At 42.0% G+C, this 16028-nt stretch overlaps 1 protein-coding gene and 1 long non-coding RNA gene across 2 annotated transcripts in view; one reads left to right on the plus strand and one right to left on the minus strand.

Annotated features, from left to right (window-relative positions):
* The window catches only part of LOC133162487 (uncharacterized), an 88392-nt gene that overhangs the window by 58572 nt on the left and 13792 nt on the right, over positions 1-16028 (minus strand). The gene's annotated exons all lie outside the window — the stretch shown is intronic.
* LOC133162486 (metabotropic glutamate receptor 4-like) overlaps positions 1-16028 on the plus strand; it is an 88145-nt gene that overhangs the window by 52453 nt on the left and 19664 nt on the right. Inside the window, exons 4-6 of the mRNA XM_061291697.1 lie at positions 11340-11475; positions 11580-11734; positions 12265-12405. Coding sequence (XP_061147681.1) covers positions 11340-11475; positions 11580-11734; positions 12265-12405 — 432 coding nt within the window. The remainder of the gene's footprint in view (positions 1-11339; positions 11476-11579; positions 11735-12264; positions 12406-16028) is intronic.

The raw sequence follows: 16028 nt of genomic DNA on the forward strand, positions 1-16028 counted from the left end.
GGGTTTTTACCTACCCTAGTTTCCAGTAAATAGCATGCACCCCAAATTGCCCTTAAAAAGCACATTTGTCTGTACTTGTGTAAACTGCGATCCTTCCATTTGCTGCAGACACCGCAATTGAGCAGAATGGTCAATTTGAGCAGTACGACAACACGTTATCTATCGCCTGGCCATCGTATTAGCCTTAAAATCCACAAATGAAGTAGCATAACATAATACAATCAAAAAAATAGTTTGGGGATTATGAGTTACGCTTTGGTGATACATCTCAAAGGAGCAAGTGATTGCGGTATCTTCACAAATAACCTCATTTTGCTACTACGTCCGACATAGTTAAAGTTCAGCGAGGACTCGATTTGGCTTGATGTTTGTCAAAGTAACTTGGGAGTTGAAGGTTAAGACTCGAAACTTTTGAATTGCACATCCTGTACGTGAATTACTCCAACGTCTGATAATTTCATACTTGATTTGTTGCAGATAGCCAACTATTTGTTTACAAGCCATCAAATTGTAAAATCTCCCTTTTCTTTCCTTTATATTTTATTTTTCAAGAGAGGAGTAATATTAAAAGAAGTTGATTCATGTGTCTGCTGAGATACAATGACGTCCTTGGCCCCTTTTAACATCCAACTCAATTTTGCTCTGGTGTATTCATAACTCATTCCTTGGCAACATCCACTAGCACCATTGTGATCCACTTTTTGTTCATTTGCCGAATCGTGTGCTTGCACTAATGGAGCAAAAAAATGCAGTTGAGTTGAACCTAAAAGAGCAGTGTGCAAAGTAACCTTGACGAGAGGAACCGTATTGCATTTAGAGACAGGTGGGGGGGGGGCACACAAATAAGATTTCCATATAGTAATAGGCAGCACAGTGAGATACAAATAGAATTGCTATTATTCCATTAGCAGTAAACGAAACATCTGAAAGGAAAAAGACGGTGGGGTGGGGGTGAATTTAACTGATTCCCAGCAGAAACAGGCTGATTCTTAGCCTCAGTTATGGACGAGAATATATTTTAAAAAATGCCGGACTCGCCGTAAAGACGTCTAGGTGTGAATGGCTGATTGTCTTCTCTTGCCAAAAGTCAGCTTGGATAGCTCACCCATTAAGCTAATAAGAATAAACTCCCTAGAAAATGGACAGATTTTGCTTCGAATGTATATTTTTTAGCATAAATACACATTTATTTCTATTAGAGTGTTTCAAATTTGATTTAGAATGTCCCAACTGGCTTTTTTTTTTTGAGAGATCTAGATTTAAAAGGAAAATGGACTATTTATGCATCCTGCTAATTTAGTGGCCAACACAAACGACGGGGCACAGGAAATCCCATCAAAGTGTGAGCTTGGTGAAAGACGCCAGCTCTCATCAAGAGTTCAAATGAGGAAAACATGCAAGTATAATTCACCTGTTGATGAGCAATATGTCTACTCTGCAGTCAGTGAGACCAAACACAACAATTCAGACGCTTGACTTTTAAGATTCAATCTGTTCTTCGACCTTGCAGTCAAAATCATCCTTTACTTTTCCATCATTCATTGATCGTACGCCATTACCAGCAACCTTAACTGGAAATTGTCTATTAAATATACTCTCAAAACAATGAGACCAAATTCCAAGTACTCATCAGAGTACGGACCTTTGTCAAGTGGTACGCCGCCATGTATTTTCGGAATAAATCTTCTTTCAAACGTCAGTGTCCTAATATCTACGTATTTATCCTCCGCACTATCCGACAATGTGGCTTCACCAACATCAGCGGCACGATCAATGAACGGGGGCTGTCGGGGGTCAACAATCATGACGCCGGTGTTTACTGAGGCGAAGCATTGTGGTGTGCGAGGGGGGGGGGGGAATGCAGAATCGATAAGACGGCTATCATCATTTGTGGGCCTTATTAATGACTTAGCCGGACGGAGGCTGGCGCACGCATAGAAGATTCGCCTGTATTTGAGGAAGCCAAAAGTGCGGCATTTTACGCAGCAATCCTTTGAGGAAACGTCGCTACCAGCAACAGCCTGGGCCAGCCGACACAAGCACTTGGCTCTTTGGCCTCACATTTTGGGCTCAAATTTGGGTTTGGGCCTCCCTTTATGGAATGTGCATTGCCTTCCAGTGCGAACAGATTACTGGATGTCTTAACACGATTATTCTGAGTGATTATCGTGTCGAGGGTGATTTTTCGACATTGCTATGCATTTTCCATGCCTGATGTGCAGAGGCCGCACGCTGAGGTTATATAAAATGGCAAAATAAAACGACAACGCCACGTGGGTCATTTAAGGTTGGATTTTTATTTCATGAACAAGATGAGGACTCAAATCAACATTGAGCGTTGACTATGAAAGTAAGCTTCTCCTCATGACCTTTTTTTTTTCCTGTGGTCACATATATTTTTTTCTTGCATGCAAACAATCTTTAGATGTCAAAAGGATTTTGCGGCTCCCGTATTTGCTTTTTTGTTCAAATGTCTCTGAGGTCATCGAACCCCACGCTAGACCACCATGCTGGCCTGGATAGAAATAACAAACGCATAAATCTTTGTGACTTCAAGTCTAAAAGCAGCGTTAAAATTGCCGCAACAACTGCCAGCGGCTTCACTCGACACGTCACGTATCGTGTAGGCTTTAATTAGAACAAGTGATAACATGATAACATGAAGCGAACATAACCGCCTCCCCACCGATTATCTGTCACCTCCCTCTAAAATAATTTAAATAAAATAAAATAGTCTTTCAGATGCCATGAAGTCATCTGCTGCTCCTTTTTGGTGCTGTTTCCCCATCAAGTGTTCTTTTGTAACAGAACAATGTGTGCTTCTGTCTGTAAATAATACATTGATTTTTTTGTTTTGTTTTGTGAGGCTTTGCGAGGCAAAGCGAGCATCAAGAAAAAGGAGGATAGCACATTTTGCGCGGAGAAGAGAGCAATGATGGGACACCGCATGTATTTCCATTCAACGAAACTGCAGCAGATTTGTTTTGTTTTGAAATATTAATAAAGCCAAATGTATTTAAATTCATGGCTCCTACACATCTTGCCTTAAGTCATAATATTGTGACTTTGACTCCATTATGCACAAAAACAAAACGGAATTAAATGAGTGACGTTTTTTTTTTTTAAATGAATGTCACAAGACGTCACAGTTGTGAGCCCTCGGGCCGGCAGTCAATGAAACCCTCAGTGACAGCTTACTTTTTACTTCACATTATTCCCCTACATTTTCTTTAAATCTATTTCTCACAAAAGGCAAGAGAGGTTCTGAGCAGCAGTGGTGGCTCAGAAGGGAACGTAAGCTCAGCTTGTGAGCGAAAGCTGGCCACTTTGAAGATGTACTGTTCTGCAGGGCCTTGAATGGGCTGAGCACGGGTCTTAATTATGGTCTTCATGTATGCTGCCAGGCTACTTTTTCACCTCTGTGGTGCTTGAGCTAATGACAATCCAGTTTCTTAACCCTCCTGTAAGGTTCGTTCCTTACCCTAAAAAAAAAAATATATATATATATGTATGTATATCTCCTAGGTCAGTATAACCTTCTGGATGCTCAGGGGGGAAATAAGACAAATGAACAGACCACAAGAACAATACAAAAATTCCATCATTTCGCTTAATTGGTTGTTTACAGTAAAGTTGGGTCTCTGGCATGCCTGCCCACCCTTAAACAACCAAGCAAATCTTTTGTTTCCTGCCTTCATTTGGAAATTTGCCTCTGAGCACAACTTTCAATTTGGTTACATACCAGCAGGGCTAATTTGCATAATAGTATATATAATAAATGTTGGCTATCTCTCTGGAGTTTAGTAAGTGACCACATTTTGAGGAAATACAGATTTTTTCTTCCAGCAGACAGCTTCAAGTCATGATAAGACACTTAAAATCCAAAGTACTGGTGCATGCTTGTAAGTGCAGCGTTATGGTGTGTGCAGAGGACTTCTCAATAGAGCATAAGTGTTCTCTCAGTAATTACCCGAGTATAAAGTGACACACTGCGTCGGGCCACCCGCCGCCAAAGTGCAAAAGGGCTCAAATGAAGGTGGAACGCCCATCCGCAGGTGTTGTCCTTTAATTAATACACTCTCACCTAGTCACACTTGGATGCTTTCACAGCTCCGGCTGGGACAGCGGAGCCGATCACAGCTCATCACACGCATGCGAGGGACCAACTCATATTTTGGCAGAAAAAATGCTCTTCAAGCTGTTGCCAATCTGCCAGCAAAGTAATTGATGATACATGGTAACGTTTACGGCACAATGCATTTCAATTGGACACTTTTAGGCATGGTTAGCGTGTCTGGCTCACAGTTAGATGATTCTGGGCTCCAATCCTGACTTGATTTCAGACATGATTACTGGGCAGACACTCCACTGACCCAACTATTTCTCTACAAGCATTCAACAGTTCATTTGACATAAGATGGCCGCTTTAATGATGGCAATGCATCAGAAGTGACAGCCTATAGATCAGGCGGGAACAATCTTCTTGTGCTCAAGGGCTATACGTAGTTGTTAGAAAATGGGCAAGGTCATTTGTCAATGACAAATGAATGAATAAATAAAAAATGCACAATTATTTTATTAATTCAGAATACTCATGTATTGTTAATATTGTTTACCTATTTGCTAAGTTGAATATTTAGAAAAAATTCTTATTTGATGAGACTAATATCTTAAATAAAATAACTGAATAAAAATACATGCACTTTGATAAGCCAATTTCATTCAGATGTCGTTGGGTTCTGCTGTTTTGGTTAACAACTAAACATCATTGGACAAACGTGTTCGAAATCAGCAAATGCGAAGTCGACTGGTGAGCTGACTGACAATGGTTAGCCAAGGATAACCTCAACAGATTCAAAGGAAACTATGCAAGTTGATGCCAGTGCACACGGCAAACAGAAAGGCTGGATCCGCTTAAAGGCTGGCGCATGTCGCCCAGCCCGCCGAGAATCTGCCAGAATTCTTTGCGGGCATTCTGTGCTGAAACGGGCGGCGGCTGGCTGCGTCTCCTGCTGGCACCTTAAGCAGGTCCTCCAAGTCCTGGATGTATTGTGACTGTCGCAGCGGCTGCTAGCTAAGCACACCGTCATTAGGGAAGGTAGTTGCACAGTCTGTCAGTCATGGCTGTTATGAGTCATTTTGTCATCAATCGTGAGGTGGTCTGACAGTCATGTTGTCATTTGTAAAGTAGTCTTATGGTCATGTCTGTAATAAGGAAAGCTATAATAAAACTATTAAATATATATATATATATATTGAAAATCAAAATACTTTTTCGAGTTGAAAATAGTTTTGCTTGGCTTTGGTACATTTTTTGAATATACTATTTCTTTTCAGGTTTTATTTGCAAGACTTGTTTGAAATCACAGCGGTGACACCATCTGCTTGCCACCGACCTTAAACTCATTTCTCAATCGTGCTTGCTGTGGGTCGAATCATCCCTTCCGAGTATCACATTGTATTGCATCTTTTATTTCCGTCCATTTGACGACAGCAGTGTTCTCACTTCCAGGAACATTTGTGAATGGAAAACAGACGTGATGTTGACAGAAACACAAAGAGTGAATCACACCTTCTATTTCTGTACTTGATGAAATTATATTTGGGCTCTCAGCTCTAAAGGCCCAGAATGTTAGAAAGGAGCCATTTGAATAAATGTCCTTTAAAACAAAAAAAGCTTTCAACTACATTTACACCCATCCACTCTGGGGAAAATTAATTGGACAGTGCATCCTTGAGTTACCGATGACCCTTTTTATGCACTTTTCAAGGTACGCCAGGAATTCAGGTTGAAAAGCTGCCTGTAATTACATATATTTTCTTAGACGTATTACATCAGCATGAATGAACGGACAAAAATAGAAAACTCGATGTTTGAAAAGAGGTAAGCAGCCAGAAAGGCGGAAGTTCCGCTTACACACACGCCTCAACTAACCCCAATTCTAACAGCAGCTTTCTAAATTTCTGATTAACATAGCAAAAATGTTTAATAGTATTTATGATGTGTACAGTATTTATATTGGAGCGTCTCAAATTAAAGGGGGGAAAATTTGTTCACGTTCAAGATTCACGCCAACACTGACCACCTTGATTTCCGACTAACTTGGCAAATCTTCAGAATTGTTTTATGTGTAGAAGTAAAATAAAAATCCAGCATCGCTTGACAGTGCCAAATTAAAACAAGGGAATACGTTCTGACTGCAAGAAGAATGCATAGCGTGCGATTAGGGACTAATTAGCAAAAAAAACAAAATACTGCACTTTGTTTCCGCTACCTTGAATTTGAATCCACATCAAGAAACGCCAAACAACACCTGGAGTTTTTGCAAAAATCAAATCAAAATGTTGAGAGCGGCGGGGAAAACAGCCAAATCAATCTGTCAGTTAGCGGATGAAAGCGCCTCATCCTCATCGAGTGGTGATTTGGCCATGATGACAAATAGACGCAGGTCATTTATCTCCCGCAGCCACGCTTGTCTTTGAGACAGCGCAGAGGATTGAAGATGGGAGAGACAGAGAAGGGGGGGAAAAAAACATCTGTAAATTATTCAGCATTTTGAAAACACGCCACGCATCATTCTAGAGGTTGCATCGCTTCGCCGAATTTCTATGAAAATGTTCCCCCGGGGTGCGTATTCATTATGTATAAAGCCATGCTTGATGTGAGGCCCGACAAGGCAGCGTAATGAACGGGCCGAGAAGACTTGTTTGGATGTCCGCTGATGTTCGCCCGTGTCTCCTTGTTGGAAGTTATGATGTGGCGGCTGTGTTGCCTATTTGGCTTCGGAGTTTCCTTTGGGAGCTGCCGGGCAGCATGTTGCGATCTAAACACGGACAATTATGACCCACAAATAGACACTCGAGATACTTTTTTTAAGAACCAGCACTGATTTTAGAAAAAAACTTGACATTATGTAGGCCTACTTATGGATGAAAAGAAAAAAATGTCTGAATCTTTGAAAATATTTGTTTTGATCAAATTGAAAACTCCACACTCTCCTGAAGCTGGGAATAAAACGCAGAGCCTCAAAACTGTGGGCCTAAACATTAGTTTATTGGTTCCAGCTTTCCTGTATGAAAACATAAGCTCGCATGAGTTTTCGACTAGTATCCTGCTTTTGTTCCCTTGGTTTATTAAATCTTTAAATAGTTCCATCGCGAAGTCAGACAAACGTGGCAGCGGGACTAGTACTTATGATCCAATGATAAAATAGCAGCAGCACCTTTTACAGGTCTGCTCTTGCAGATGAATCATCTCAGCAGACAAGCAGCGACCATTCAAGTGGCAGTTACCACAATAATAATAACAAGACAGCCAGCGTTGGACAGCGAGCCGCCTCCATTTGGCACCTTGGCGCATTTCCTCATCTTAATCAACGCGTTCTAAGGGAAGGTGACACTCTTGCGCTTCACACAGGTCACGGGAAAAAGTGGCAAAAACCAATAACAGGTCGGCATGGGTTTAGACATGACATTTCTCACAGACTTCCTTTCACACACACATGGCGAGGAAGAGCAAGACTAGAGACTCGTTTGTTGAATAGACAGGTCCGATGAATTTTGTATTGACCTGTGAAGCTGGTGGGGGACTTTACAGGGTGATGCTGGGAACCACTGACATACATTTATTTTCAGTATATTCAGGCACCACTGTAATATTTATGGTATTTGCCTGAACTAGCTAGCCAGGTATAATGTACGTGGCAGTAGCGTCATACTGAAATGATTTTTGCCAATTTGCATCACAGTTGGTTTATTGGGTATTGAGGGTGCGCAACATGGCCTTGGGGGGCTTTTTTTTTTTGTTGCTAGTGTTTGCCAAAGCATGCTTGAAAACACCGTCACCGACTATGACACTATTATAGAGTCAATTAGGTGGGTGAAAGTGTAAAGAACTGCTGTTCTTCAGGCTTATTGCGAGCCACGGGCGTTATTCCAGACTAGTACCCATGGAAGCAAGGTCAACCACAAGTCAATTGGTTTGATTGAAAGCAACTTGCCCAGCTCCATGAGAAAAAGGGAAATTAAAGCCAACAGGAGGTCGCCGCACTCCACGTCGTCTGTGGGCGATTACAGTACATGCCATTTAAAGTTAATTTCATCATCCTGGGTTCAAACTGCATTCATTCAACTCTGGGGCTTTTTCTATCAGATTCAGATTTCAGGATAAGCGGTGTTGAAAATGTATGAATGGATATGTATGAGTGGTTTTATAGCATAATAATCTATCTGAGCCATCTGACAAAAAGGCATATTACAATCTATTTGGTCATCATCAGCCAATCACACGGCACACAGACCCAAACAAGCAATCACACATGATTGCCTCCGGCACCCCAATACCATGACTGACTCATAATGGGTCGAACCATTCGAAAGAGAATTTCAGGTTCCTAAAAAGAGCAGATGTAACTTGTTGTATAATACTGACTTGGCAGCATGGCAGTTCTGGGTTTGAATCTCTGCTCAGGCCATTTTCTCTGTGTACTCTGTTTTCCTTTCCCATTTCTTTCAATTATTAATAACCTACAGCATACTCTATATGTTTGATGCTGATGCCAGATTGCATGTCTAAATATGCTTTGCGATTGGCTCAGAGTTTTAGCTTCAAAGTCAGCTGGGAATAAGTGAGATTGATAGAAATTAGCGTGTGCATAGCAGAGATTTATTTTAGCTTTTCAGTGAATCTTTATATCAAAAAGTTCTTTTATGGTTTACAATCATTTCTCTTGCTCTACGTTATAAACCAGTCCTTCGCCTCAAAAGCAAGGAACAGACCGACTTCAGTATCATTAGCATTACGGTCATGCTGTTGAATGTTTCGGCAATGTTTCTGTCTGCACTGCACACTTTTGCACATGTCGTTACAAGCTCAAGGCTAACCGTGGTGGTGGTGGGGGGGTATATTCCGTGGAAATCTCATGTTCCACTTCTTAATTATTTACTTGAATGGCTCCAAAGACCAAACCCATGCACACAAAGAGGTGGAAAACAAACAAGATGGGGAAATGTGTACAATTGGGAAAGTCAGTGAAGCGCAGCAATGATAAATGGGCTCTTTAGATCTCACACTGGTGTATTTGGAATGCTTTAATTGAACATGAGCAAAGCACGGACACGGCAAACAAGATGAAAGCCTCACGGGGGAGAATATGATTGCGTTTTTTTTTTGTCAAGAACTCTGGGTTTTAGTTTTTTGAACAACATCAATGGCAGATGGCATCAATGGCAACGTCAAATCCACGCAAGTATTACTTGTTATTGGGGAGCATTTGAAGAGAAAAGGGGAATCATATCCAAGATAAGATTAGTTCAAAATCTCCTCACGCACAAACATAAAACTCTTGAAGCATAGCGACAAACTGAAGTGACATGTCTTTGCATTGCAAATGCACTCGGAAGGTAGACGCATCGCAGCCTCGCATCTGTTCTGGCATCAAGAAAAGAAAAAAAAAAAAAAAACCTTCCTGCCTTCGTCTTTACCTTGATGAATACTTCGAAACGAGGGCAACTTCAACGTGAACTTTCATGACTTTCTACGGTTTGTCGAAAACAGTTTGTCGTTTGAAATGCCGTTCGCCCGCCAGAGTTCATTCGCGAGCCGTGCGGGATCGGGACTCTCAGATTACCGTTTCGTAACCAGCCTCATTAATCCAGGAAGGGGATCTTTATTGTCTGTACAGCTGTAGCCGCGTAGATTCTGGTGAAGCATCATTAAAAGCAAACTGGGCAGTTATGATGTAGTTAGGAGGGCAAATAAAAAGAAGGTCTTTCTTCAACGGCTCCATCTCATAACCGTAAAGGCGGCCTCTTAAATTAACCTTGATGGATAACACCTAATCCATGGAACTGGAACGTGAGGTTGGTTGAGCAGACCTCTGGGAAGGTCTCCTAAAAGCTCCTGTATGATATCATAAATTCATTTTCAGAATGCAGTGATCCTATTTGCGGTCACCTATTTGCCTTTTCTTACTCCTGTGGAACTTTTCCCATCTATTTGGTTCAACTGTTGTGTTCTTTTTGAAACTCCTTAAAATGTTCAAAACGATGCTAAAGGTTCCCAGAATAGGAAATGAGTGGCGTAATTGTGTCAAGGAAATTTCCATTGTCAGAATGTACAATGTTTTTAGCAGTCATTCTTAAAGGTGTATATCTATTACACCAGGACTAAATGTAACCAATGGCTTAATTGGCATCCAGTTTACATATTACCCCAGGATAGCTCACAGGTACCAATTAAATTTCCAAGTTTCTGCAGTGCAATTGTGCCTTGAGCAATGACGTTATGTCTACCCGCTCTGATGTAAATCAACAGTTTTAATTTTGTGTCTCCCCGGCTGCTAAAAGTTCAACTTGGCTAATTCCTGACGTCTTCTTTCAGGACAGGAAATCGGTCTCTTTCTTCTCTTTTTTTTCCCCATCAGCCAGCTGGATGAGGAAGGCTGTGATGATTACTGAGAGGAAATTAATCCAAAATGTTGCATTTGCCGAGGCTGAAAAATCAAAACAATTAGCTGACAGATGCTTAAAAGCTCTGCAGGACTAGCAGGGGGAACTCCAAATTTCATTTGGGTGATAATGATCTGAGTGTTTGTCATTTAATGGGGACACAATCCACAATGATTCATAATCAAGTGAAATTTCAACAAGCAATGAGTGCAAACAACCTAAGGCAGAGAGTTATCCTTCATCGTATTTATTTTTAAACAATTGTTACTAAATTGACCATGATGTCTGCTGTTAGGATAGCAACCAGTTTATCGGTCTGCTATCAAAGCTCTGACAAAAAATCATGATTTTGCCTTTCTTAGAATCACAGCATGGCTAGAAATATACAATGGAAACATTCAAGGTGTCCTCTTCATTATAAACACAAGATGAATAATAGAAATAATTGGGACAACGGAACATATGGAGTTACTTCACGCTTTGAAAAGCTTCTACTCCTTTGGGCAGACTCAACCAGGATCTGGAGTGCCTAGGATTTTGTTCTCCCTTTACCCACAAGAGATATTATTCCAACATGTGAGAAAGTGCACACCACCACATGAGTTGTGTCATCAAAGTGTTTAAGAAGTGCACGCATCCGTTCAAATATTTGCCGTGGTGTCTGTGTTTAGTCATCTAGGGAGCTCCGCTGTCGAGACGCCAAAGTGACATTTGAAATAGATTTTGTCAAGATGACAACATGATAAAGTTACAAAACAGTTTGTTACTCTCAACCGATCCCAAGCATACATCGCCAGGGTAAATAATACCAACCATGGCTGCCTGAACTGTCCTTCCAAAATATTTTCTGTTCAGTCTATACTCATGGATTTCCTCTTTTTGCATCAAAGGGGGCGTGTGCATCTCCCAGTCAGTGAAGATTCCCAGGGAGCCCAAACAGGGTGAATTTGACAAGGTCATCAGACGCCTACGGGAAAATCCCAACGCCAGAGTGGTCATCATATTTGCCAATGAAGATGACATCAGGTAAGTGGCAAAAAACACAGAGAGGCAAAAGATCCACGGCGAGATGAATTGCAGAAGTGGGGCTGACCCTGTTGACGTCTTCTACATATTGCCCCCTTTTGCAGGCGGTTGCTCCACGCTGCTAAAAAGGCCAACCAGACGGGCCATTTCATCTGGGTGGGCTCTGACAGCTGGGGTTCCAAGATATCCCCAGTCCTGCACCAAGAAGAGATGGCGGAAGGAGCGGTCACCATCCTACCCAAGCGCCAATCCATCAAAGGTAAAGACAGTCTTCGGAGTCGTATATTGGAGACCCTATTTCCGCAAATAGTGGCTGGGGGACTTTATTTACTGGAGAAGGCTTTAATAGGATTGTCTATGGTGGAGAGATGCAGCAAAAGGTCAAGAAACAAGCCAGACTGTCCAGAACCAATAAGTCATGTCGCTCCTCCAAATTTAAACATGAACCCATTGAGGAACAACCACATCTCACCATCTACAAGAACGCTGGACTTTAAAACTAAATAAAAGTCAGATTAAAAAAAAGACCTTTCTGCTATGGATACCCAAAGGAGACAAATCAGCCAATTTTCCACATTTTCTGGATCAATGACTACCGCATGTGGAACAAATGCAATGCATTCACTTTGTCCCTTGAGAGAGTACGAGTTGTCGATTGTGATGACATTTTACTTGGGGATTTGCTAAAGAAATTGGCGGTAGGCTTACAAAATGCAGTTTCTCCAAGGCATGCTTCAAAATGCACGCAACTCAGAAGTACGTATGACCGATGACACCGAATGTGTCCAGGCTTCGACCGCTACTTCATCAGCCGTACACTGGAGAACAACAGACGGAACATCTGGTTCGCCGAGTTCTGGGAGAACAACTTCAGTTGCAAGCTGAGCCGACACGCCCTGAAAAAAGGCTCAGGGCTCAAAAAGTGCACAAGTAAGTAGTACTTTGTTATTGATACCTGTTTATGATGTCGGTTAAACATTAAAGTTAAAAAGCAGGCAAAACCTAATTATGAAAAAGCTTAAATAGCGACCCACTGAGTCTGCCTCGAGATCACGCAAATACCAAATCACCCGCTATTTTCCATGCAGATGTTGGTATTTTAAAGTCAGTTGTGATGTGGAGTCTATAAACACACGCTAACAATGACATTTGTTTAAAGTGGACTGCCAAAATCCAAATTGCTTATTTTCCCATTTGTAATTTTAGGTTAATGCCAAGTGGACACGTAATGTGGCAGTCGGAAACTTCTTGGTTGTTCTTATTGCTAATGCTTACAGGTTCGGCACACGTATACCATTTTTTCAACAAAAGGCCTAGTTTTTGGATGTCTGAAAGATTGTCCAGATGGATCTAGAGGTGTGGGGTTCCTCCCAAATTTGTTCCAAAACCTAAATGTGAGACATGTAATTCAACTTGATCTCATTAAGAAGAAAAATGTTGGTACGTTGAACAACCTCCACAATGACGTAGGTCGCAGCATGAAGTCAATTCATCTCCAAACCTCCAGAGTTGTACAATTTCCGGCAGCCAGCAAGGCACTGAAGGTGTCCGAGTGCAAATGGATGAGCGAGTACTTGAGAGTGATTGAAACACGGGGGAAGGTAAGGAACGAACCAATGACCGAGCTCGTGTCTGGAGGTGTGCACAGCAGCTTGACAACTGAACAATGTATCGTTCTGAAGTTGTTCAGCCACTAATGTGCTTAAATCCTGACACGTCTCTTCACTACCAGATTTTCCACTCAAATCAAACTCTGAAGTATGGATAAAGTCATGTACTATTCATCATTTGGGATTTAGGGAAGAAAGTATGTGTGTGGTGTGGGTAGACAAACTCAGCTCTATTAGTGTGAAGTCACTGAAGGACGCCACATGAAAAGTAGAAAATCAACCACTGAGGGTCTCTAGAGAGGGAACGCGGAGCCTTAGAGGCGGAGGGGCTGTGAGATGACACTGATACATAGACTCCGTTGCGGTGACCTATGCTGGCAAGCCACTGGGAATTATGGTGGACTCCTCCGGGAATGCCGGCGATGCTCTGATAGCAACAACATTTCACTACAGCCAACATGTCAATTAAGTCGTATGTGCTATATGCAACCCACGCAAGTACAGGAAGTACATGCAAAGTAGACATTCGAAAATTCATATCTACTATAAAGGAAGACCACTAGGGAAACACGCTCTCTGGTTTTACAACAAACCAGAGTCGGAAGAGCTCAAGAACGAGCAGAATCTCTCCTGTCGTTCATCTCAGCCGTTACAGCTATTTTAGCGCGGAACACAATTCTCACCTTTGCTCCAATGGGATGGCCAGTCTCACAACAATTGTTGGGGGTTAAAAAGTAACAAACCTCTGCAGAGTGGAGGAGCTTTGACGTCTCTCTTTGCAGGGAAAAAATACTGAGAATAATCAGCGTCCTTCTTGGTTCGTGATGAAAGGATAAGGAGGGCATGAGCAAATGGGTGGACCAAAAAACAGGGAGGTGATTTTCATCTGTTTATGAAAGAGATGTAAAATTGATATTGATCAATGTTGAAAGGGGAGGTAAGGCTCAGCTCAAGCACTTATTCATACTGCTTATTAAAGATGTGTGAGAGAGAAAGTAGCAGGTAGAGTAAATGCGGTTTTGCAAAAAACAAAACAAAACAACCATTGGGTGAAGGTGGCTGCACTGGAGGAGCAACCAGAACTTTACTAAATTATTTAATGGACTTGTCTTGTATGATTAAATTATAGAACCGGGAAATCACACCGGCCGATTGTGGGGGCCGGCACTCAAGTTCAATTTAACAAACAAATTTGTACCTTTTCACCTAATTACACAAGACACTTTTTTTTTTTTACAAGAAAACTACATGAATCAAATTGAGCATTGAATGAGACTCCAAAATAATCCTCAGTGGCCTTGAAAAGCAGCTTCTGAGAAAAAAAAAATAGCGTCATGAAAGCACCAGATTGGAGAGCCTCCACGAGCCCACGATGACTTTAAGGAGCAAAGTGTCCTGAAACGTCGATAGAAAGTTAAGCGTGGGTGGCCTGTCGACGACCCGCCGGAGCGCCGTTGCTCTACCGCCCACGCTCTTTCACAGAATCCCAGAAGCTTCTTTTTCTTCACGTCAGCCAAACTGTGTCCAATCAAAGTCCCCGTGGCCCTTTAATTACTGCAGCCGTACCCCCTCGACGGAAATCTCACGACATGATCGTTAGAATGGCGAGGAGATGAGATGGGGTGACGGCTGCCGATTCGGAGGCGGTCGTGCACTTTTCAGATTGTAGTGGGGATTGAAAATGATGGTGCCGGTTGAATGGTAAACAACCGAACGTTAGAAAATGCGCACAGCCATGAGTGCGTAATCTCACCAGAAGATATTTTGCATATTTAATGACTCATTTGTACCATAACGAGTACAAAGTGAACATTTCTAATCAACATAGCAAAGTATGTATGCTAGTGAAGATCTGCTACGCCACTTTAGGTGTTTAGTCTTAAGTGAACTGAACTTATTTTTAGGCAGAAGCTAGAGTACCCCAAACTTCAGAAGCATGAGGCCGACAAACAAACCACTCGCCACTGTGTTGCTTACATCATTAGAGGTCATGCAAAAAAGCAATCTTAGGTTTCTTGGTCTCCAAGGCAACAACGGCTCTTATTAGCTGCCTGAACAAGAACAACACTGATGACGCCAGTGTGTTTTTTGGGGAGAAAATCTCTTCAACTCAAAGCCGTCAGAGAGCTCACACATTAAAGAAAAAAAGCTGTGTGCATTCGTTTTTTCGTTGAAAATAATTGAAAAGAACGCAAGTTGTCCACCTGTTGACTGACAATTCCATCCCAAACTGCTGCATTAGTAGCTGCAGCTCAGCGATTAGCTCGTCGTTGCTAATTATTCAACGCTTAATCCAGGCGCCTTTTGTCAAATGGCTCGCGGCGGGCGTGACTACGTAGGGATTGGCGGCGTGACGCCTCTGCTCGGAGCCCACTGTGTGCACCTCCTAAGCAATTAATCGTCGGCGCAAAAATGAAATAATAATTGAACATGAAAAAAGCTTCGCTGCAGCCTGGGTCAGGATTAATGAACTCCTACCACAAAATATTACATTGAGTGGATTAGCTGTGCAAATGTATGTCCACATTTACTGCGTGCCTAATTTCTCTCACTCTGGCTCTGTAAGTGAATTTCAATCCCGACTGTGGCTTATACGATCCATTAGAGAAGTTAATGAAAAATGACAAGTACACAGGAGGTAAAAGATAATGGCAAAGGAACATGGAGACTTTACCGAGTCATTCGCAGGCAAATCCATGTAATCCTTCTGCGGAGACAGAAAAGAGATTTTCCCCCTTTCACTGATAAGATTTCCCGCAGGACTGAGAAAAAAAAAAAAAATAGAACACCCTTCGACCTGCACTCCACATATTGGAATTGATTCTCTCGTCAGCGGCCCTCCACATATTTAGCTTCCGGCTAATTGCGACAGGCAAGGCCCTTTCTGTGTGGTGGATAATAAGAGAAGCCGCAGAGGTCCCGCTGCAGGTAGCCCATCATTCT

The sequence above is a fragment of the Syngnathus typhle genome, linkage group LG11, assembly GCF_033458585.1.
Source record: "Syngnathus typhle isolate RoL2023-S1 ecotype Sweden linkage group LG11, RoL_Styp_1.0, whole genome shotgun sequence".
NCBI classification, from domain to species: Eukaryota; Metazoa; Chordata; class Actinopteri; order Syngnathiformes; family Syngnathidae; genus Syngnathus; species Syngnathus typhle.